The 20,413-nt window shown below is 44.3% G+C and overlaps 1 protein-coding gene across 2 annotated transcripts in view; it reads left to right on the forward strand.

Moving 5' to 3' along the window:
- LOC148477034 (ADAMTS-like protein 1) overlaps positions 1-20,413 on the forward strand; it is a 372,270-nt gene that overhangs the window by 76,741 nt on the left and 275,116 nt on the right. For both annotated transcript variants that reach the window (XM_088457315.1, XM_088457316.1), the window contains exon 2: positions 2,437-2,564. In XM_088457315.1, coding sequence (XP_088313441.1) covers positions 2,437-2,564 — 128 coding nt within the window. The remainder of the gene's footprint in view (positions 1-2,436; positions 2,565-20,413) is intronic.

A 20,413-nucleotide genomic window follows, 5' to 3' on the forward strand; every position in this document is an offset into this window, starting at 1 on the left:
GGAGGGAGCTCAATGCCTGCAAACAGTGGGGGGGCATGGCCGGGCAATGGGCCGCATTATCGTGGCCCCGCCCCCTCCCCACAATGCAGAAAATAAAGGCATTGTGAAGCAGGGGGTGGAGCCACGATGACGCAATTCAGAGCGAATTGGATCATTGGCCGGGGGTTTTTAGTAGGTAAGCCGATCAAGGTTTGGTTAAGGTGCGCAGCTCTATATGTGGGGGAATGGGTGGTGGTGTGTGTGTGTAGTGTATTGTGGAACAGAGAGACTGAGGCAGTGGTGTGGGTCAAAGGTTTAATGGTAGACACAGTGCTGTTGTAACATTCGACCCAGGGATGGGTGGTGTGGATCAGGGTGGTAGCTCGGGGGGGAAAGTAGGTGAACCCTTTTAGGGGGCTCCTTGCCGTGCGGTTCAGGACCAGCACGCTGAACCTCCATGGTTAAGGCAAGAGCTGAAACGCGTTGGAGACAATCAGCCACTGCCGCATCTCCGATCCGGAATCCTCCCTCCACGTGCCCGCCCGCACGCTCCACTGCCCAGCCAGCCAGAGTGCCTCTCTGGTCCTAGGAGCCGCCAGCACCCCCGGCGAGCGGCATCCCCGCCTTGTGACCGCAGCACTCCAGGCCTCTCTCCCGCCGGTTCCGTGTGTCTACCATTAAACCTTTGACCCACACCACTGCCTCAGTCTCTCTGTTCCACAATACACTACACACACACACCACCACCCATTCCCCCACATATAGAGCAGCGCACCTTAACCAAACCTTGATCGTCTTAACGCCAGGTAGGAACAGGTACTCCTACCACAAGGTGCAGTACTCTCCCAACCCTCACCCCCAGCCCTCCATATACACAGACCCAACCGCACCCATACACATTCTCCTTCCCCCCACCTTTTCCCCATCACCACCACCCCTTCTCTCCCTCCCCAGATACACCATTGAGCGCGGTTCACCCACCTATAGATTGTTTCTAGTAGGTAGTCGGGGGGGGCCAGGCGGCAGCCGGGAGGCTTGCCTGCCTTTCCGGGGGGTAGGCAAGCTTGCAATAATCCCTATGGTTACATGTATTTTCTGAAAAGTATCAGTGTATTTTCATCAACAAGTAGAGCTTACTCACTGCTTTTGGGCTCATTTACAGTTGGATGTAAGTCTGTTATATGACACGCCTCTCGGATGTAGCAGTACACGCCCAATTTACCGCCGCGCTCATAGGTGTTGCTTTCACAATCTCCCTGAAATGCTTTTTCAAAAGTAGGCAAGTATGACTAGGGGGCCTATTTATAAAATATTTGCAAGATATTCCCCAAAAACAGCCGTTTAGGTACTTTTGTCTAGTTAATACGTAGATAATTTGGAAATACTGAATTTTCTTATATAGATTCCTTTGGTGGATTTCTCACATAAACAGAAGAATATGTCAGCCGTTATATAGATCTGTTAGCATACCTGTCTCACTAGCCCATTATTCTGCTGGAAAGATATAAGCCCGGTTAGCTGAAGCTGATTTACAGTGGTCTTACTCATGGTGCTTTGCAATTCAGAGCAGGCAAGACGGCATTACACTTTGTAAGCTATCTGGCTGTTGAATATAAGGCACTTTTAATGCCTTCTTGGAAATATGCCCCATTCTTCCGACCCATAAGACTTATTTATTACCTGCTAAGTTTGCTAACTATGATTGCCGCCTAGCAGACAGACTTAACCATCTGCCGGTTTTCACCAGATAAAGATTTTTTTTCTACTAAGTAATATTACTTACTTTGCTTCTGCAATAATAGTTAAATGCAAATTACAGCCGACTATCAAATTGCCGCGTTCCTTCAGTGGCATTAATTTATGGTTTATTTTCCAAAACGTAAAATGGATTATGGCACATATGCCATGGGTTTATACTGCTGCTTTAATGAGTGCAGGTTTGGAAGTTCTGAGTTGCATGCTGGGAAATCCAGGTCAGATCTGGAAATTGCATCATGTGATATGTGCCCTTTTACTCCTGGTTACCAAAACAGAAGGTGATTTCACTACCTCCTTGGATAAACACCTTAGTGCCGTTCCACCTCTCCATTTATCCATGCCATTCTCAGCACGTAAATTCTGATTATTACATGGAGCTGGTTCCTGCTGCAATTAGTGATCGTTTATTTGCCAAAGCAAAATGAATGGCTAATTCTGTATACATTTTCTTTAATTATTCATTCAGCTGTGATTGCAGTTATAACGTCTGTAGATCATGCACATCCTGTGCTTGAATTCTCCTGGGCTTTTTGATACCCCAATGGTACGCTTCTGTGACATTTCTATTTGTGTTCCACCTTGCTTTTCCTTAAAATCAAAGCACGCCTCTGGAAGCATGAACAGATTAAAGTCAGGAGTACTTTTAAATGGTTTCATGAGTGTTTGTAACTTATATTTTGTATTCTTTTTTCACCACAGAGCTCTCGTACCGCTCGATCGGAGGAGGACCGTGACACACTATGGGATGCCTGGGGATCATGGAGTGAATGTTCAAGGACCTGTGGTGGCGGAGCCTCATATTCTCTAAGGAGATGTCTTGGTAGCAAGTAAGTTATGATAGATTCATTCTCTCAAAGCCGTATCCGGAGCTCTGTGGGTGCGACCCAGACAGTAACTGTACGTTCTCAGGGTTTCATGGTTTACGTCCCTTGCTCTCTCTTTCACTGTAGTATCTGAAGTTTTTTAAAGACTTGGTAGGAGGGTTTCATAAGGTAAAAACAGTGGCCGTATTGCATAGGGATTAATAATATGAATACCAATAATAATAATAATAATAATAAAGATAATATTGAACGACTTGTATGGACCTAATGATCACCTTTTGGAATAAAACATGATTTTCTGAATAGGTGAAAATGAAAAGTAATTAGGGTAACTATGTTTAATGTGAAGTTATAATTATTATTATTTATTTATATAGTGCCCATATATAAAATTACCCCTGATAATTGTATTCCAGCACATCAGTTGTTCCTGCCTCAGTGGAGCTTAAAATCTAATTTCACTATTACAAGTTCATAAACACATTCACGCCAAGGCCAATGGTAATAAGCCAGTTAATGTATGTATGAATGTGTATGTGGACAGTGGGGTTCGGTATGATTTACCGCTGGCTGCCCGGCAGGCGTGAAAATCCTGATCGTCCAAGGTAAGTATTTCCTAACCCTATTCTACCCCCTAACCCTAACTCTCCCTTAGGGGTGCCTAACCCTAGCCTCCCCCCCAAGTGCCTAACCCTAATCCCCCCTCTAAGTGCCTAAACCTAACCCCACCTTCCCCGCTGCTTAAACCTAACTCCCCCGGGGGGGTGCCTAACCCTAATCTCCCCCCGGGGGTGCTTAACCCTAACCCCCCCTTCCCCTAGCCTAACCCTAACCTCCCGGGGGGGTGCCTAACCCTAAGTTCCCCCCCAGGAGCCATAAACCTAACCCTCCCCCCTTCCCTGTGGCTGTCTGTGCCCGGCTTACCTTTCGATCGGTAAGCCGGGTGTCGGGCTCCTGGCGTAGGTAAAATGACAGGTGTCGGTATTTCGACGCCTGTCATTTAACCCTTGCCAGGATTAGACAGTCGGGAGCCGGTGGTTGGGATTCCGTCCGGCGGCTTCCCGACTGCTTCCCGTGTAAAGATGTTGACACTGACAATAATGGGTTTCTTGTCAATCATATTCACATTTAACTTTTTACAATGTGGCCATAATTACAGTTTCCCTTATTCAGAGCTGTCTGTGGCTTTACCTACACAAAATTTAGTTAGTATACTTTTCAAGACATGGGAGGTTTCTGTGAAAAAAAAAATGTAGTTCAAAAATCTTCAGTTGGGGGAATAAATGGTGCTGTACAAGGTAAAATGCATGGAAAGGTATCAACAAATGAGTAACTAAGCGGAAATGTCAGGGTCTTAAATAGACCTAGATGAGAAATCAGATATCACCTTTAAACTTACCCCCATATAATTAATGAATGAATTATTATTTGTATTGTAAAATTATTTTATAATATAAGGAAACTGAGGGCCTAATTCAGACCCGCTCGCGAGCGCTGAACGCTCGCAAGCAGGTCGATGTTGGCCCAGTGCTCATGGGCACGACGGAGGCGGCTCCGTCATGCGCATGCGCGAGACACGGATAGCGACGGGCAAGCCGTTGCTCCGGGTCTCGCTACAAAGGGGGCGTGCTGTCGATCAGGGCCCCTCAGACCCTGATTGAGAGCCGGACGTTCTGACAGAACTGAATCGCTCTGAATCAGGGCCGTCCCTCTTAATTTTTAGAGCGGCCTCCTGGCCGCTCGTATAGCTGTGGGTCACCCACAGCTATAGCGAGCGGCCAGGAAGATGGTCGCGATGCTCAAGACCATCGCGAACATCGGGCTTGCGACGAGACCCTTGTGGTAGGGCCTCGTTGCCGCAAGCCCTGGAGTGCTTTCGGCTCTATCAGAGCCGAGAGCACTCCCACGGACATCACTTGTCAGCATCACTCACCATCGACAGCACGCCCCCTTTGTAGCGAGACCCGGAGCAACGGCTTGCCCCTCGCTATCTGGGTCTCGCGCTTGCGCACGACGGAGCCGCCTCCGTCGTACGCATACGCACTGGGCCAACTTCGACCCGCTTGCGAGCGCTCAGCACTCGCGAGCGGGTCTGAATTAGGCCCTGAGTCTCATCTTCTAACAGTAAGTAAGCCTGTAAGGCAGTGTTCAGAAACTACTTAGGTTTCATGTATTTGCACAGAAGCTTCCCCATATTGTCCAATACCTAATATATTAAACACAAAGATAATGCACTTTATACATTGGGGTTTATGTTTTCATGCTACTTCTTAGTAGCATTCAATATCATTTAATTTGTGCCTGTTGCTTTTGCCAAAGTACAGATGTGTCCACATACATCTTACCTCCGTGCTCTACAAGTCGCAACAAACATAACGCATGAGCACTGTGCGACTTTGTAGCGTTGATCATCTTTTCATACGACTTTTTTACATTCGTATTTGCAAAAGCAGCTCCTGCTTATTAAAATGAAATGCAGCATGCTTATATTCAGTGTGCGACTGTGGGTGTATATGAATGCGAAATGATGCGTTACAGTGTAAGCTGGAGACGCTACCAAGTCATCCCACATCATGGAGCGACCAGAAGGGCTGTTTAACGCGCAAGGAAGTAAGATGTATGTGGATACCTCTGTATAGTGACTCCAAAGCCTTTCTGTGTTCTGGTATTACTGTGTTGAAATACATTTACTATGTAACACTTCACCTGTTCGACATTCTTGCACAAGTCATGAAAATTATATTCATGATCTACCACACTGCTTATGAGATGAAAATCTGACTGCTTCAGGAGACTCCTACCCTAACATACAGCTTATTTTTGTGCAGAGTAAGTCCCTGTAAAACTTGGTTAAATAAACATTGTACAATATGGGCCTGATTTAGGGTTAATTTGCAATTTTGTGGCCCAAATGTAACTTGCACAGCAAAATTGCTGCCTAATGTGTGTTTTCTGTTGCATGTAAAAAAATGACAATGCAACTGCGCAGGTACACTTCAGTTGGGTCAGTGCATAAATGATTAGTTTATCATACTGTATATTTATTACAAATTCATATAACCATTAAAAACAATACACAATAGTGAAAATAAACTACAAATGCCGTACAAGTAAATTGTCACATTAACTCAGCGGGGGATAAACATAAATAAGTCTCAGATGTCTAGATGTTATTAGCCGCAAAATCACAATGATCATAATTGTCATATGTATCCAAGTCACAATATACCACAACATAGGGAGCTGATCAGGTTCTGGAGCCGGTAAAGAGAGTTCAGTGATTATGATGATTCCTGCTGACTATTATGCTTATAATCAAAGTCAGTCCTCTTATGTGGAAAACAATTGGATACCTGCCGTTTAGTCCCCAGTATACTCAGTAAATTGTGTTCCAGAGTAATTTATCTGATCTGCCAGTAAAGTTTATATAATCACAGCCAACGCTGTCCTTCTCTGCTGGCCAGAGATCTTACGGTAGTAGCCGGCTCAGAATTCTGAGCTGTAGAAATCCAGTATTCAGCACGGATACACAGTGGGAGGGGAATCGCTGCAGCTCGGTTCACGATAGTGCATGTGACCAACCTCTATGAGCTGCACTAATTCAACAGTCTCTCTTTATGTCTATCCACTCACCACCTTAGTCACACAATGAGGACCCCCCGTACATGGTTGGTGTCAGCAATTTTTGGCAGGGGTATCAATCAGGCAGTTGTCATATGGTTGTGGCAGGGTCCCTTTTCTGTTGCATGTATCTTAAGATAAGTGCAATTGGAAGTACAGTGTAAATTATTTTAAAAATAATATTTTTTATTTTAGATATTTGGCCCTGACCTGGTATCTTTCTGTACATATTTCTAGTTTTATCATGATTTTGGTTTTTTGGGTTTTTTTTTTCTGCATTTAAACATTTTCCCACCCAGTTAGAAAACACAAAGCTTTCACTGCTGATTGGAGAACACCATGCTGATAACTTTTTTAGAAATGGAACCCCATTCATCTTGACACTAATTCACAAGAGATGTCATTTGAACAAATGTGATAAATTAACCAGTTTCTGCCCAGTTTAAAAACCATTGTACGCTTGAGTAAAAAAAGGTCTCGGGGTCGACTATTAATCTGTGGATGGGTTCATCAGATCGTGGTCACATGTGACAACTCAAAAGCCAACATAATCCCAACATGGTAATTACACAGGATGCTTAGACCTCGGCACAAAGATTTCTTCTGAGAATTAAATGGTTCAAGTACATCCTTTCATGAGGTTATGTTAATTAGTACCCAAACACTTTGAAGCATGATAGTCAAAGATTTATAAAGGTCACACTCATTGCTGCAAACTTGAGCGCTATGTAAGCTTGAAATGAGATTTGTGAAAGTCAAGTAAAGATAAAAGATACAGGAAGTTAGAAGTTATTTATCTGTTACTTAACAGCAGCTTCTAGCTGCTTTTAAAATATTACATTTATGGTGTAATACATATAATTGCATACAGTAAATGCAGTGTAAAAGGATCACGGAAACAAGCGTATTTACTTTATCTCCCATTTATACCTGGTAAGCATATACTGTATTTAAAGGAAACTACCTGTTAACTTCTGCTGAATTACAAAAGGAAGTACCATTCCTATTGGTGCGTGCAATCGGAGTCGACAAGAGTGGAGTGAGATGCATACATATTACCTGGGCCATGATTGTCTGGGGGCCCAGCTGTGACCACAGCCAGTTAGGAATATGGACACGTTATTCATAAATCATCAGTTGACGCAGTCAAGTTCTAAAAATTTAGTATATTTGGAGCTTGAAGAAGTTACAGTGGTGCTTGAATGTTTGTGAACCCTTCAGAATTTTCTATATTTCTGCTAAAATTTGGCCTAAAACTACGTCAGATTTTCACACAAGTCCTAAAGGTAGATGGAGAACCAAATCAAACAAATGACATGAAAAAAAATTGCATGTGCTCATTTTTTTAATTGAGGAAAATTATCCAATATCACATATCTGTGAGTGGCAAAAGTATGTGAACCTTTGCTTTCAGTATCCGGTATGACCCCCTTGTGCAGCAATAACTGCTTCTAAACGTTCCGGTAATTGTTGATTTAGTCCTGAACCTCGGCTTGGAGGAATTTTACCCCATTCCTCCTTACAAAACAGCTTCAACTCTGGTGGGTTTCCTTCCATGAACTGCTTGCTTCAGGTCCTTCCACATCATTTTGTTGGATTAAGGTCAGGACTTTGACTTGGCTATTCCAAAACTTTAAATTTATTCTTCTTTAACCATTCTTTGGTCGAATGACTTGTGTGCTTTGGGTCGTTGTCTTGCTGCATGACCCACGTTCTCTTGAGGCGCAGCTCATGGACAGATGTTCTGACATTTTCCTTTAGAATTCAGAATTCATTGTCCCATCAATGATGGCAAGTTGTCCTGGGTCAGATGCAGCAAAACAGGCCCAAACCATGATTCCACCACCACCGTGCTTCACAGATGGTATGAGGTTTTTATGCTGGAATGCAGTGTTTTCCTTTCTCTAAACATAATGCTTCTCATTTAAACCAAAAAGCTCTATTGTGGACTCATCTGTCCACAAAACATTGTTCCAATAGTCTTCTGGCTTGTCCATGTGATCTTTAGCAGACTGCTGATGGGCACCAATGTTCTTTTTGCAGAGTAGTGGCTTTCTCCTTGCAATCCTGCCATGCTCATCATTGTTGTTCAGTGTCCTCCCGATGGAGTACTCAAGCGCTAATGTGAGAAAGGCCTTCAGTTGATTAGAACCTTGGGTTCCTTTGTGACCTTTGCGAATTATTAGACGCCTTGATCTTGGTGTGATCTTTGTTGGTTGACTACTCCTGGCGAGGGTAATAATGGTCTGGAATTTCCTCCATTTGTACAAAATCTGTCTGACTGTTGATTGGTGGAGTCCAAACTTTTTAGAGATGGTTGTGTAACCTTTTCCAGCCTTATGAGCATCAACAACTCTTCTTCTGAGGTCCACAGAAATCTCCTTTGTTCATGGCATGATACACTTCCACAAATGTCTTGTGAGCATCAGACTTTGATAGATCCCTCTTCTTTCAAAAATACTGGTTGTCCACTCACACCTTATTGTAATCCCATAGATTGAAAATATCTGACTCTAATTTCACCTTCAAAATATCTGCTAATGAATTCCCCCTTGCTTCTCGGATGTGAGCCCCTCCCTTAATGTTAGGGACGTCAGTATAGAGGAGCCTTGACGATTGGCCTGGCGCTTATTCATATATTTGCAAATGTGTGTAACTAATACCTCTAAATCTCTATTATCATGTAGGATTTAAGTATTGTTTTTGCTGCAGTGTGCTGGGGGGCAAATCTCTTTTTTTCTGTGTTCAATGAATTCCCCCTGTAATAAATTAGTTCTTCAAATATTACATGCCGCACGGTGTACTTTGGCCAAGTCTTGGAAACAACCATCCGCCCCTGCATTACACTTAGTGTATATCAAGATTTGGTTTATTGCTAATATGGAGAAAATCACATTTGCTCTTAGGGATCAGTCAGATAAATTCAACAAGATATGGGACCCATGGTTTAATTATTCAACTACTACTATATCTGGGATTTGATGCCTTGTCTGTCCAAATACGATATTTTAGAAATGTTACGGTGGTACTATTTACATAGGTTGAGATTTAATATGATATTAATATGTCGCTCCCCCCCCCCCTTTTTTTTTTGTGTATTTTTGTTTTGTTCTGGTTTATTTTATTCAAATAAAAAATTTACATGAAAATGTAAGGTGAAGGTTTATGCTGTCTTATGCGATATGGATATGACTTCAATTGTATTGATGTTCTTATATATTTCATAATGTGTTGTGAATGTCATTGTATTCTTTTCCTTGAATAAAAATTATGGTTAAAAAAAATATATATATCTGCTATGCCTAAAGGTTCACATACTTTTGCCACTCACAGATATTGGATCATTTTCCTCAACAACAACAAAAAATGAGCATGTCTAAATTTTTTTTCATTTGTTTGAAAATCTGAGGTAGTTTCAGGCAAATTTCAGCAGAAATACAGAAAATTCTGAAGGGTTCACAAACTTTAAAACACCACTGTAGGTCCCCATACTATTATTGTATGGGGACAGAATGGCACATTGGGACTGAAAAGTAAGCAAAGAGATATCCGTGATATCTACAGCATTACCTTTATAACGGATTGGGTATGTAATGCCGGCTGTTGGAATGCCTCCTGTCACAATACCGACATCGGCATCACGATGGTTGGTATACTTACCCACCACCTTTCTCCCCCTAACCCCCCCTTCTTGTAGCCTAACCCTAACCCTCCCCACCCTGTACCTTAACACTACCCATTAGTGCCTAAACCTAAGTTTACCCACTTCGTGCCTAACTCTAACCCTCTCCCCTTAATGCCTAACCCCCCCCCATTGGTGCCTGACCATAACCCTTCCCCCTAGGGGTGCCCAACCCTAACTCCACCCCAAAAAAACCTAACGCTAACCCTGCTAATTTACCTAAATCCTCCCCCCACCCCGTGGCTAACACTAAGGGTGCCCCGGCTTAAACCTTAGTTCGGGCATGCGTCCTCCTGGATTCCGGTATCGGGATTAAGATGGGCGTCGTATTTCAATCCTATCTTAAGTGTCTCGAGGGGATTCCAATGTCTGGATTGAGACAACTACATCCCCTTTATAATGAGTGGCTCTATTACTTAATTTATACAAAAGTAGGTGAAAATGTTAATTAAGGGATAATGAATAGGCTGCTACGTAACAGACTAAAGGTGCCTACACACATGGCGATTTTTTTACACGATTTGCCCGATTTCGACAAATCGTGACGACAAATCGTGTAAAATATGCCTAAATCATTAGTTTCTACTCACGATCATGATGCCGATGCGCATCCCCGCTCGTCGTACATCACATCTTCAGATCTGCCGTGCTGTAGGGCAGATTTGCCAATCTGGGACACAATGCACTGGATGCATGATAGATCTTAAGTCAGATTGGACATTTTATACTCCAAATCGTGACCACAACTGCCGGGTACCTGCCTGGGGAGAGTTCAGGGGAAACTGTGCCTCAGGTCGGATCGTGAGCACATCGCTATGTCTGTAGGCACCTTAAGTTTTTGTATAATGTTAAGACTATGGTTAAAGCTTGAGGCAGTTTCAGATTTAGAACACCGGCTAATATTATCGCTATATATAACTATTGTGACTGGTAGGTTCCCTAACTGGCAGGTAGTTTTTCTGATCAGAATGGAATGAAAGGTACATAATATCCTGGAAGTTATTTTTCCAGCGTAAGACATGCTAATCTTTCAATAAGTAATACATTTGTAGCTTGTCTTTGAGCCTAGGAAATTTTGCATATATATTACAAAAAGACTGCCATATTAGATGTGGGTTAATTGAAAAGATGTGCGCCTAACCATTTTTTGCTGGATTTGGATTTGGCTCTGATTCATCGCCAAGATTTGGATTTGCCAAACCGTCATGACTGGTTTTGGATTTGAATTTTTTTATTTTTTTTTATAATTGACAAAAAAGTTAAAATGACATAATTTGGGCCTTTTTTTGTCCCTAGAGTGTTATTACTCTCCATAACATTAATTTCCAGTCATTTCCAGTCAATTTTGAACACCTCACAGCTGCGTGGAGTCAGACCGCTTTTTTGCACACACTCTGGAATACTACAGCGTACTGGGGTGCAGTGCACAGTACAAACAAATAAAACTATTTACATTTTTTAAATTGGCAGCTTGGCTCACACTGCGCTGAGTCAGATCGCTTTTGCACACGCGCTCTGGGATAATACAGCGCACTGGGGTGCAGTGCGCAGAACAGTACAAATAAAACAATTTTTATTTTTTTACTATATTATTTCTAAGGTGTTTTTTGCTGACAAATATGGAGTCACACTGTGAACACAGTGGGTGGGGCCTGCAGAGTCAGTGCAGTACCACTGTGATGAAATTAGACTAAGGTAACCGGACACAGCTTGTCACTTAGATGGACATAGTGACAGCACCGCCCCTTCTAGATGGACACATTCCCTTGGACATACTTGCCTACCTTTTGCTTGTACTCCCCGGGAGAAGCCTGGGGAGGACAAGCAAGTGGGCTGTGACGGGGGTGGGTCCTGGCCGGTCACCTCATTAAGCCCTGCCCCTATTTAAATTTAAGCCAATCACAGCAATTTGCCATGAAGGGGGCGTATCTTAATGATACTCGCAAAGGGGGCAGGGCTTAACGACACCGTCCCCTTTGCAGCAAATTTCCGCTATAGGCTTAAATTTATATAGGGGCGGGGCTAAATGATGTGATTAATGGAGAATTGCGTTATTAAGCCCTGCCCCCCAACACAGGGACTCGCGATCGCCACGGAAATTCTCCCCATTGTGCCCACTTCACTAGGAGGAGGGCAGAATGCGGGAGAAATGCCTACCCTTCCAGGGGTGCGGGGGGCTACCCGAAAAATCGGGAGCCTCCCGCAAAAACCGGGAGGGTAGGCATGTATGCCCTTTGAGATGGACACAGCGTTAGCAGCTCAGCCCTTTAGAGATGGACACACAGCAGCACAGCCCCTTAGAGACGGACACAGCCCCACTTTGACACGGCAGAGCAGAGCGCAGCACGAAGAAGCGTGACTGAACTGGAGTGCATGGCGCCGAGCCCCGCCGCGGCTCCTTATATGGAATCCAAAACCCACGAGAATCCGACGCCGGGAGAGTGACGTTCGGCCTCAATCTGACATCGGAGCCTGGTGGAAACCCTGAGCCAGGACTCTGGTGCGGCTTAGATTAAGAAGATGGGAGTCGTCTGGATTCAAGGTAATCCGGACCGCTCATCTCTACCTTTTTATATCTAAGCGCTGTTAACTGGTATTTTGCACATAGACTTATGCATGGTGGAATACAGTCTTTACACTCATTACAAGTATGGGAATTGCAATCTGTTTACTAAAGTAATGCAATTTATTAGGGCTTGGAGTAGAATTTTGCGAATTCTACTCCAATTGCCCTTTAGTACATGTAAGTGATACTAAAATAATGTGAAAAGGGTGTGAAAACACCCGTTTTTATTCTATTTAGTAAAAAAAAAAAAGATTGATAAATAGGGCCTAAGGTTTTTTATAAGTAAGGGGTAGAAATTTGAACTGGATTCCGAATGGAATGGGTAGACTGCGTAGGAGGATGCAGGGAGAGAGGCAAATGCTGTGCAACAAGAGAGGAAAATGAGATTAGCAGCAGTGTTAAGAATAAGGGAAACAGACCAAAAGGACGATGAGTGAGAGCACATTGATGTCAAAGATCGTACACGAGTGAGGAGAGCCCTGCTTGCGAGAGGTTTTCGATAAGGGTTTTCGTAGCATCTGGGGTAAGGAAACGCCTGAGGAGGTGGACAGTTTGCAAAACGCATAGCCCGATGGTTTCCAACGTGATCCTCAAACAGTTCAGGTTTTAGAGCAGTGATTTTCAACTTTTTTCAACTCGAGGCACACTACACAAGATTTTAAAAATGCCAAGGCACACTATCCGGCAATACGGCATGCGCGACCTATGAAAAAACATACATATTGGCTCCCACGTAAAAAAAACACACCCCCTTGCCTCCACAGGAATAAAACACACTACATTGGCCTCCACAGGAATAAAACGCACATCCATTGGCCCCAGAGAAGTAAAACACACATATATTGGCCCCCAGGGGTGTATCTAGGGGTCTGAGTGCCCCTGGCAAAGAAAGAGACTGGTGCCCCCCCCCATCTTTTCAGAATAATTACAGGGTCACTGGGTGCAGCCGTGCAGTCCCTGCTCTGGTTCATTGTGTTATTCTCTCGCCTCTTGCGCCGCAGCAAACTAAACAACCACCTAATGTGCTGCGGCACAGCGGTTGAAAACCTCTGTTTTAAAGATATCCATGGTTGAGCACAGGTGGTTAAATCAAATTGACCTCAAATTGACTGAGGTATTAATTAAGCCACCTTAATTAATCCAAGCATGGATATCCTTAAAACCTGGACTGTTATGGTGCCTTGAAGACCAAGCTTGGTTGTGGTTGTGTTCTGATCTCACTAATGGGCTCAGTGAAAACATTAGTTTTCTGGCTGCTTTTTGGGTGCCAAACAAATATTACCAGGCAAGACCAATATATGATTCAAATGAATTGTGATTCAGGGGCCTAATCATCATCCAACTCACCGCGGGGGAAAATTATTACCAGAGCAATTGAGCATTGCTGCGGTGCTGGGACAGCTGCCCTGAAATGTAGCTGTCTCCGTGATCAGTAACACTGCTACTTCATGAGCAGTGTAACTTACCACCCCCGTTGCCAGCTTCTACGCATGTGCAAAGCATGTGCAAAGCTGCTGGGTACACAGTGAGGAGGTGGCAGAGGGATCCGCTCTTATCCCTCTTTGCAACCCGGACCTCTTTCCCATAGGAAGGAGAAAAGAGCGGGGCTTCGATAGCCAGCACCATCTGACGATGACGTTTGTTGTTGCAAGCAGACACCAAAAACTAAGTTTGCTGAATATTAGGTGTTCCTAACAGACCACTAATAATGAATCACCAGTACCAGTTTTCATGCGTTTCTGCATGTGCAACAGGCCATTTAAGTGATGATGGATAGGCCCCATAATGTTAGGGATATCAGAAAATAAAAATGATTTACAGACCATCTTTCCCTGAGCAGTCTTTCTTTTTGAACCACCTTGCTTATCACTGGTTGGAGCTACGGTATGATGAAGCCTGGATTTCACAGCAACCCACGGTAGAGAGTTATATTGAGTTTGCCTTTGGGCACAAGAACAGCTTCTGTTTTTTATCCTTAATGCCCCTATTTACTACAAATCGCATTTCAAATGTGGATTGTAGTGTGATTTAGGAACTATCACGAGAATGTATCAACATTCTCAAGCAGTGACAGAGCTTGCGAGAAAGCTCTGTCCCTGTGAATAATCACCGTACAGTTCTCACTGCTATTTTCACAAGAAATACAGTGAGAGTGCCTCTGTGCATGCGCCGACGCCGGCTAGCACTTTGCTCCTCACATGCATCTATGAGCCATGGTAGGTACTAACCACTACATGCATACATACAAACCCCACAATACCTGCCATTTTGGAGATGCTCTGACCCAGTCGCCTAGCCATCACAATTTGGCCAATGCAAAAGTCTCTCGCATCCTTACCCATTTTTCCTCTTTCCAACACATCAACTTCAAGAACTGACTATTCACTTGCTGACTAATATATTCCACCCCTTGACAGATGACATTGTATTGAGATAATCAGTGTTATTCACTCACCTGCCACTGGTTTTAATATCATGGGTGCATAGGTTAACAGATTACTAACAACATTGGGTACAGTGGGCGGGATGTACTAAAGGGGAAAATGTGGTAAAACTCCAGAAAATGCAGTTTTCTGGGGTTTTACCATATTTTCCATATGTATTAAGCACCAGAATGCAATGCATTCCAGTGCTTCGTTCAGGTGGCATTACCCAATAGATGCTTATGTGCTTCTATTCGGGACCCTCTCCCTGAGAGAGATCCAATCAGATCCCTCCCAGCACACCCCATGGCCCGTGTCCATCTGCGTATGCGCAGAAGGACGCCAGAGGGTCTTCTGGGCGTTAAACCCGGAAGTCCCTCTATCTGGGGCATCGCAAAGGACAGTTCTTATTGGGAGAGATGTCCTTTGCAATATTCTAAGTACATACCACGGTAACAAACCGCGATATGTACCCGATGAGTGGTGAGATGTACCACATCGCAGATGCGATGCTTAGTACATCCCGCCCAGTGTGTGTGTGTCTGTGATAGAGAAATTGGATTGTAAGCTCCATTGGAGCAGGGGCTGACTTACTTGGATAAACATTTTCTGTGCAGTTCTGCATGATATGTTGGTTGTCTATAAAGAGTAATAATATAAAAATTACCAGATAAACCTTACATTCTTTTAGGCACACGTTTCTTTCAAAAGTTTGTCTTATTATGACACCCCTTTAAAAATCACGCTGCCACCAACCGCTGGGCATTTAAATGCTTTTTTTGTTTGTAAATAAAAACATCTTATAAGAACATGGGGTTCACATTGTGTTTGACTGGTACTCCCTAATTTTGCAGGTGGACGGGAGCCTATGTGTTTAATAGTTTTGTGATAGCTGCACATAAAGGGCAACTATACTGACAGAAGATGCATAAGATGTCCTTCCTGCTCCTCTGTCACTCTCCCTTGTGTTAAGAAGAAAGGGTAATGTGTAGCACAATGTTGAAAAGAGTGAAATGGTCTGATGAGGGAATTTGTGGAAAAAGCTGGTGGGCAGAGGGCTATGTGAAAGAAAACCTGGTGGGCTGGTGGCATGTGAGAGAAAGCTGGTTGACATAGGGCGGCATATGAGGGAATAGTTTGTGGGTGGACAGATGTTGATGTGAGAGACGTCCCAACTCTCTGTGCATGAGGCTGAGCCAAGGGGCGGAGCTCCAGAGTGCGCTCCTCTGGAGATTGCAGACTGCAGAGAAGCTGGGCACACCGCTGTCATGAGCATTGCAGCGGGCGCCCGGCAGACGGAGATTGTGTTGGCGGCCTGTTACGCCTCAGAGCATCCTGCGCTCTGTGCATCGGCACTGGCCGCACCACCCTAGCTACGACCCTGATTAGATGTGTGATATTGATGTGACCTTTGTATAGGGATAAGTGTGTATAAGTTGAGTGATATCAGTGGAACCTCTGTATAGTGATCACTGTGCATCACAGGTGTGATATCTATATGACCGGTGAATATTAATAAGTGTGTATCAGGTGTGTGATGTCATTGTGACTTGTGTATAATGAACAGTGGGCCTGATTCAGAGCTGAATGCTCTGACCAGAGCGCTTGCTCTGAATCAGGGCCCTCCTACCTTTTTTTGGAGCGTCCTCATGGACGCTCGCATAGTTGTGGGTTACCACCCACAGCTATAGCGAGCGTCCATGATGATGGTCGCGATGGTCTTGACCATCGCGACCATCGGGCTTGCGACGGAGACCCTGCGGTAGGGTCTCGCTTCCTCAAGCCCTGGAGTGATTTTGGCTCTATCAGAGCCAAAATCACTCCCACTGACATCACTAGTGATGTCAGTGGGGCCGGCTTCTGACGGTAGACGTTCCCATGGGAACGCCTCCGTCTGGCAGGCACGCCCCCAGCACGCCCACCAAAGGGGGCGTGCTGTCAATCAACATCGACAGCACGCCCCCTTTGGTGCGAGACCCGGAGCGACAGCTTGGCTGTCGCAGTCCGGGACTTGCGCATGCGCACGACGGAGCTCCCTCCGTCGATCGCATGCGCAGTGGGGCAACATCGACCCGTTTGCGAGCGTCCTTTGCTCGCGAACGGGTCTGAATGACCCCCAGTGTGCATAGGGTTAATGAATAGAATGGTAAAGATCAATCAAATCAGTATCTTGCCTAGGAAACCATGAAGTGCTAATCCAGCTTTGCTTACCCCTTATTTGCATGATACTTTGGAAAAATTTAGCCTTAAGTGACCTGTGCATAATTCCCTCTATGATTTAATTTTACCCGGACGTCTCTCTTATTACACCCCAAAATGAACACAGAGCAAAATACATTTCTAAATACAGTGCGGAAAGCCATTACTCTATTGATGAAGCAAAGTCAGCTGCAAATTTACTGATCTAATATATTTAATTCCTATATCCTGTCTTATTGATGGATCTATTTAAGATTATAGCACTATGTTGCACAATGTATAAAGCAAAAATTGCATTCCCACCAGAGTCTCAAATGAGCATTCTCCCTACTGTAAATAAATACGTACACGCGTAGAATCCAATGTTGTCTGCTTTCCCATCAGCTACCAACTCTAGGGCATCCTTGTGAATGAAAATAACTTGTTTTTCTGTGATGAGCGCTGTGATACCTGGGTGAAAAGTCATTTGGGGGTATGCCAAGGGTTCTGGGTGGTTTCCCAACATCTATACTCCAGAATATAGATTTTGCACTTTTTTTCTCCAGCCATTCAGTGATGAAAAAGTTTTGCCTATTTCAGTGCATTGACTTTTCGCATAGACCACAGGTTCTCAAACTCGGTTCTCAGGACCCCAAACAGTACATGTTTCCCAGGTCTCCGCACAGAATCACAAGAGATATATTTAGCTCCACCTGTGGATCTTTTAAAACGTATCAGTGAGTAATGAATACACCTGTACGCTTAATGGGTGACCTGGAAAACGTGACCTGTGTGGGGTCCTGAGGACCGAGTTTGAGAACCACTGGCATAGACGACAACGGACTGGAATTGAATACGGATATACATCTTCAGGCTTTTCGCTCCTAATTGAATACGGCCCTAAGTACCACATTTCCAATGAAATTTGTCAGTTCACATTTATCAAAGTAACACGCTTATGGACAGACTCTCAAAACTGCATACTCACTAGCAATATTAGAAATTAATTCAAGTTTGTCTCTTTTAGGGCTCTATTTATCAACATTATTTTTACTAAAATAATGTGAAAAAGGGTGTTTTCACACCCTTTTCACATTATTTTAGTATCACCTATAGTTATTACAGGGCAATTGGAGTAGAATTCGTAAAATTCTACTCCAACCCCTAAGTATCACTTATTTTTAGTAAGCAGATCGCATTTCCCATAACTGTAATGGGAAATGTGATCTGACCATAGTTACTAAAAAAAATTTGAAAAAAATACCGGGGGAAGCCCTGTGATGATAACACCACCTGGAGGTGGCGTTATCCAGGGTCTCCCCCGGTTACCGGCCTCCTGCCCTGCTCTAACGGGGAGAGCAGAGCTGGGAGTCGGTCCCAGTAATCAGCTGTGTGGTCTAAACAGACCGCAAGCTGATTACTGTAAAAAAAAAGAGTAAAAAAAAAAATTACTTACCTGACTCCAGGGACCGGTGATCGGGCCTCCGGAGATGACTCCCCTCCGGTCAGCTGGTCTCCCACAGTGCACTGCTGCCCGGTCATCAGGTGATCGGGCCCCAGTGCAGTATGGGAGATCACCTGACTGGAGGAATGGAGAACATCACCGGAGGCCCGGAGCATGCAGGTAAGTGTAAGTAAGGGAGGGGGGGTCGCAGGGGGTCCGCGATCGCGGGGGGCTGGGCTTAGCGCCGGGGGGCGGGGCTTAGCACCGGAGGGGGGTAGCTGCGGCGAATGGTCGGCGCATGCGCGGGCACTTAATCACGGTATTTTTTGCGAAAATACCGTGGTAAGGCTCCGAAGGGGATTAGCAGGGACAGAGCTTTATCGCAAGCTCTGTCCCTGCAAGGGATTTGTAGTAAATCCCTGTGATATTGCCTGAATTTGCAATGCAAATTCAGTCGATAATATCACACTACAATCTGCATTACTAATGCGGATTGTAGTAAATAGAGCCCTTAGGGCCCTATTTATTAACATTATTTTTACTAAAATAAAGTGAAAAAGGGTGTTTTAACACCCTTTTCACATTATTTTAGTATCACCTACAGTTACTATTGGGCAATTGGAGTAGAATTCGTAAAATTCTACTCTAATCCCTGAGTTAATTTCTAACGGGGAGAGCAGAGTCGGGAGTCCGGTCCCAGTAATCAGCTGTGTGGTCTAAACAGACCGCAAGCTGATCTCTGCTAAAAAAAAGAAAATAAAATAGTCAAAATTTTTTTTTACTTACCTGACTCCAGGGACCGGTGATCGGGCCTCCGGTGATGTCTCCCCCCGGTCAGCTGGTCTCACATAGTGCACTGCGGCCCGGTCATCAGGTGATCGGGTCCCAGTGCAGTATGGGATATCACCTGACCGGACGGATGGAGGACATCACCGGAGGCCCGGATCATGCAGGTAAGTGCTTATAAGGGAGGGGGAGGGTTGCGGGGGGGTCCGCGATCGCAGGGGGCGGGGCTTAGCACCAGGGGCGGGGCTTAGCGCCGGGGGGTAGCAGCGGCGGCCGGTCGACGCTTGCACGGGCACTTTGTCACGGTATTTTTACGAAAATACCATGACTAGTGTGTGGAGGGGATTCGCAGGGACAGAGCTTTATCGCAAGCTCTGTCCCTGCAAGGGATTTGTAGTAAATCCCTGTGATATTGCCTGAATTTGCAATGCGAATTCAGTCAATAATATCACACTACAATCTGCATTCAATATGCGGATTGTAGTAAATGGAGCCCTTAGGCACAATTATTGTACAGAAAAGCATATAGAATTTAGTTTTATTTGTCGATGGTGGTAAATAGACAGTTGTTTGTGGAAGCTGTGGAAACACGTTAAGTGTTTTTGGCTTCAACACTGTCTTTTGTCCCCCCAGTCAGCCCTTACCATCAGCTACATACCAATTTACAAGTCAGCACTGTAGAAGAGAGCATGAATCTTATGGACTAAACACATATGAGAAGAAAGCCATAAAGCAGACAGACATTACCCATTGGTCTCATTTTTAAATAGTCTGCAATGGCCACAACTTTGTGCCGATCAACAGGGTATGCTCTTAAATGATTTAGCAAACCCAAAACAAATTGGGAAGGAAACCTGCAGTACTTGCATATTTCTGTTTTATGATTGCAAGCAGTATCTCAAACTTTTACAGTGGGGGTGGGGGCTAAGAGCTTACTCAGTGTTTGGAACTCACAAGTAAGAAAAAAGTAGCTGTTCTAATAAAAAAGGTAACATGGCACAAGATTGCTAATAAAGATGGGGATTTAACCAAATGGTAAATCCCTGTGTACAGATGTTTTAGTGTGGGAGTGCTAAAGGGCAGTATCCATGAATGTCTTTGTTTCCTATAGGAAATCCTACATTAACTCTAGAACAGGGTGAAGCTCAGGGC

The sequence above is a fragment of the Taudactylus pleione genome, unplaced genomic scaffold (assembly GCF_031769625.1).
Source record: "Taudactylus pleione unplaced genomic scaffold, aTauple2 ptg000757l, whole genome shotgun sequence".
NCBI classification, from domain to species: Eukaryota; Metazoa; Chordata; class Amphibia; order Anura; family Myobatrachidae; genus Taudactylus; species Taudactylus pleione.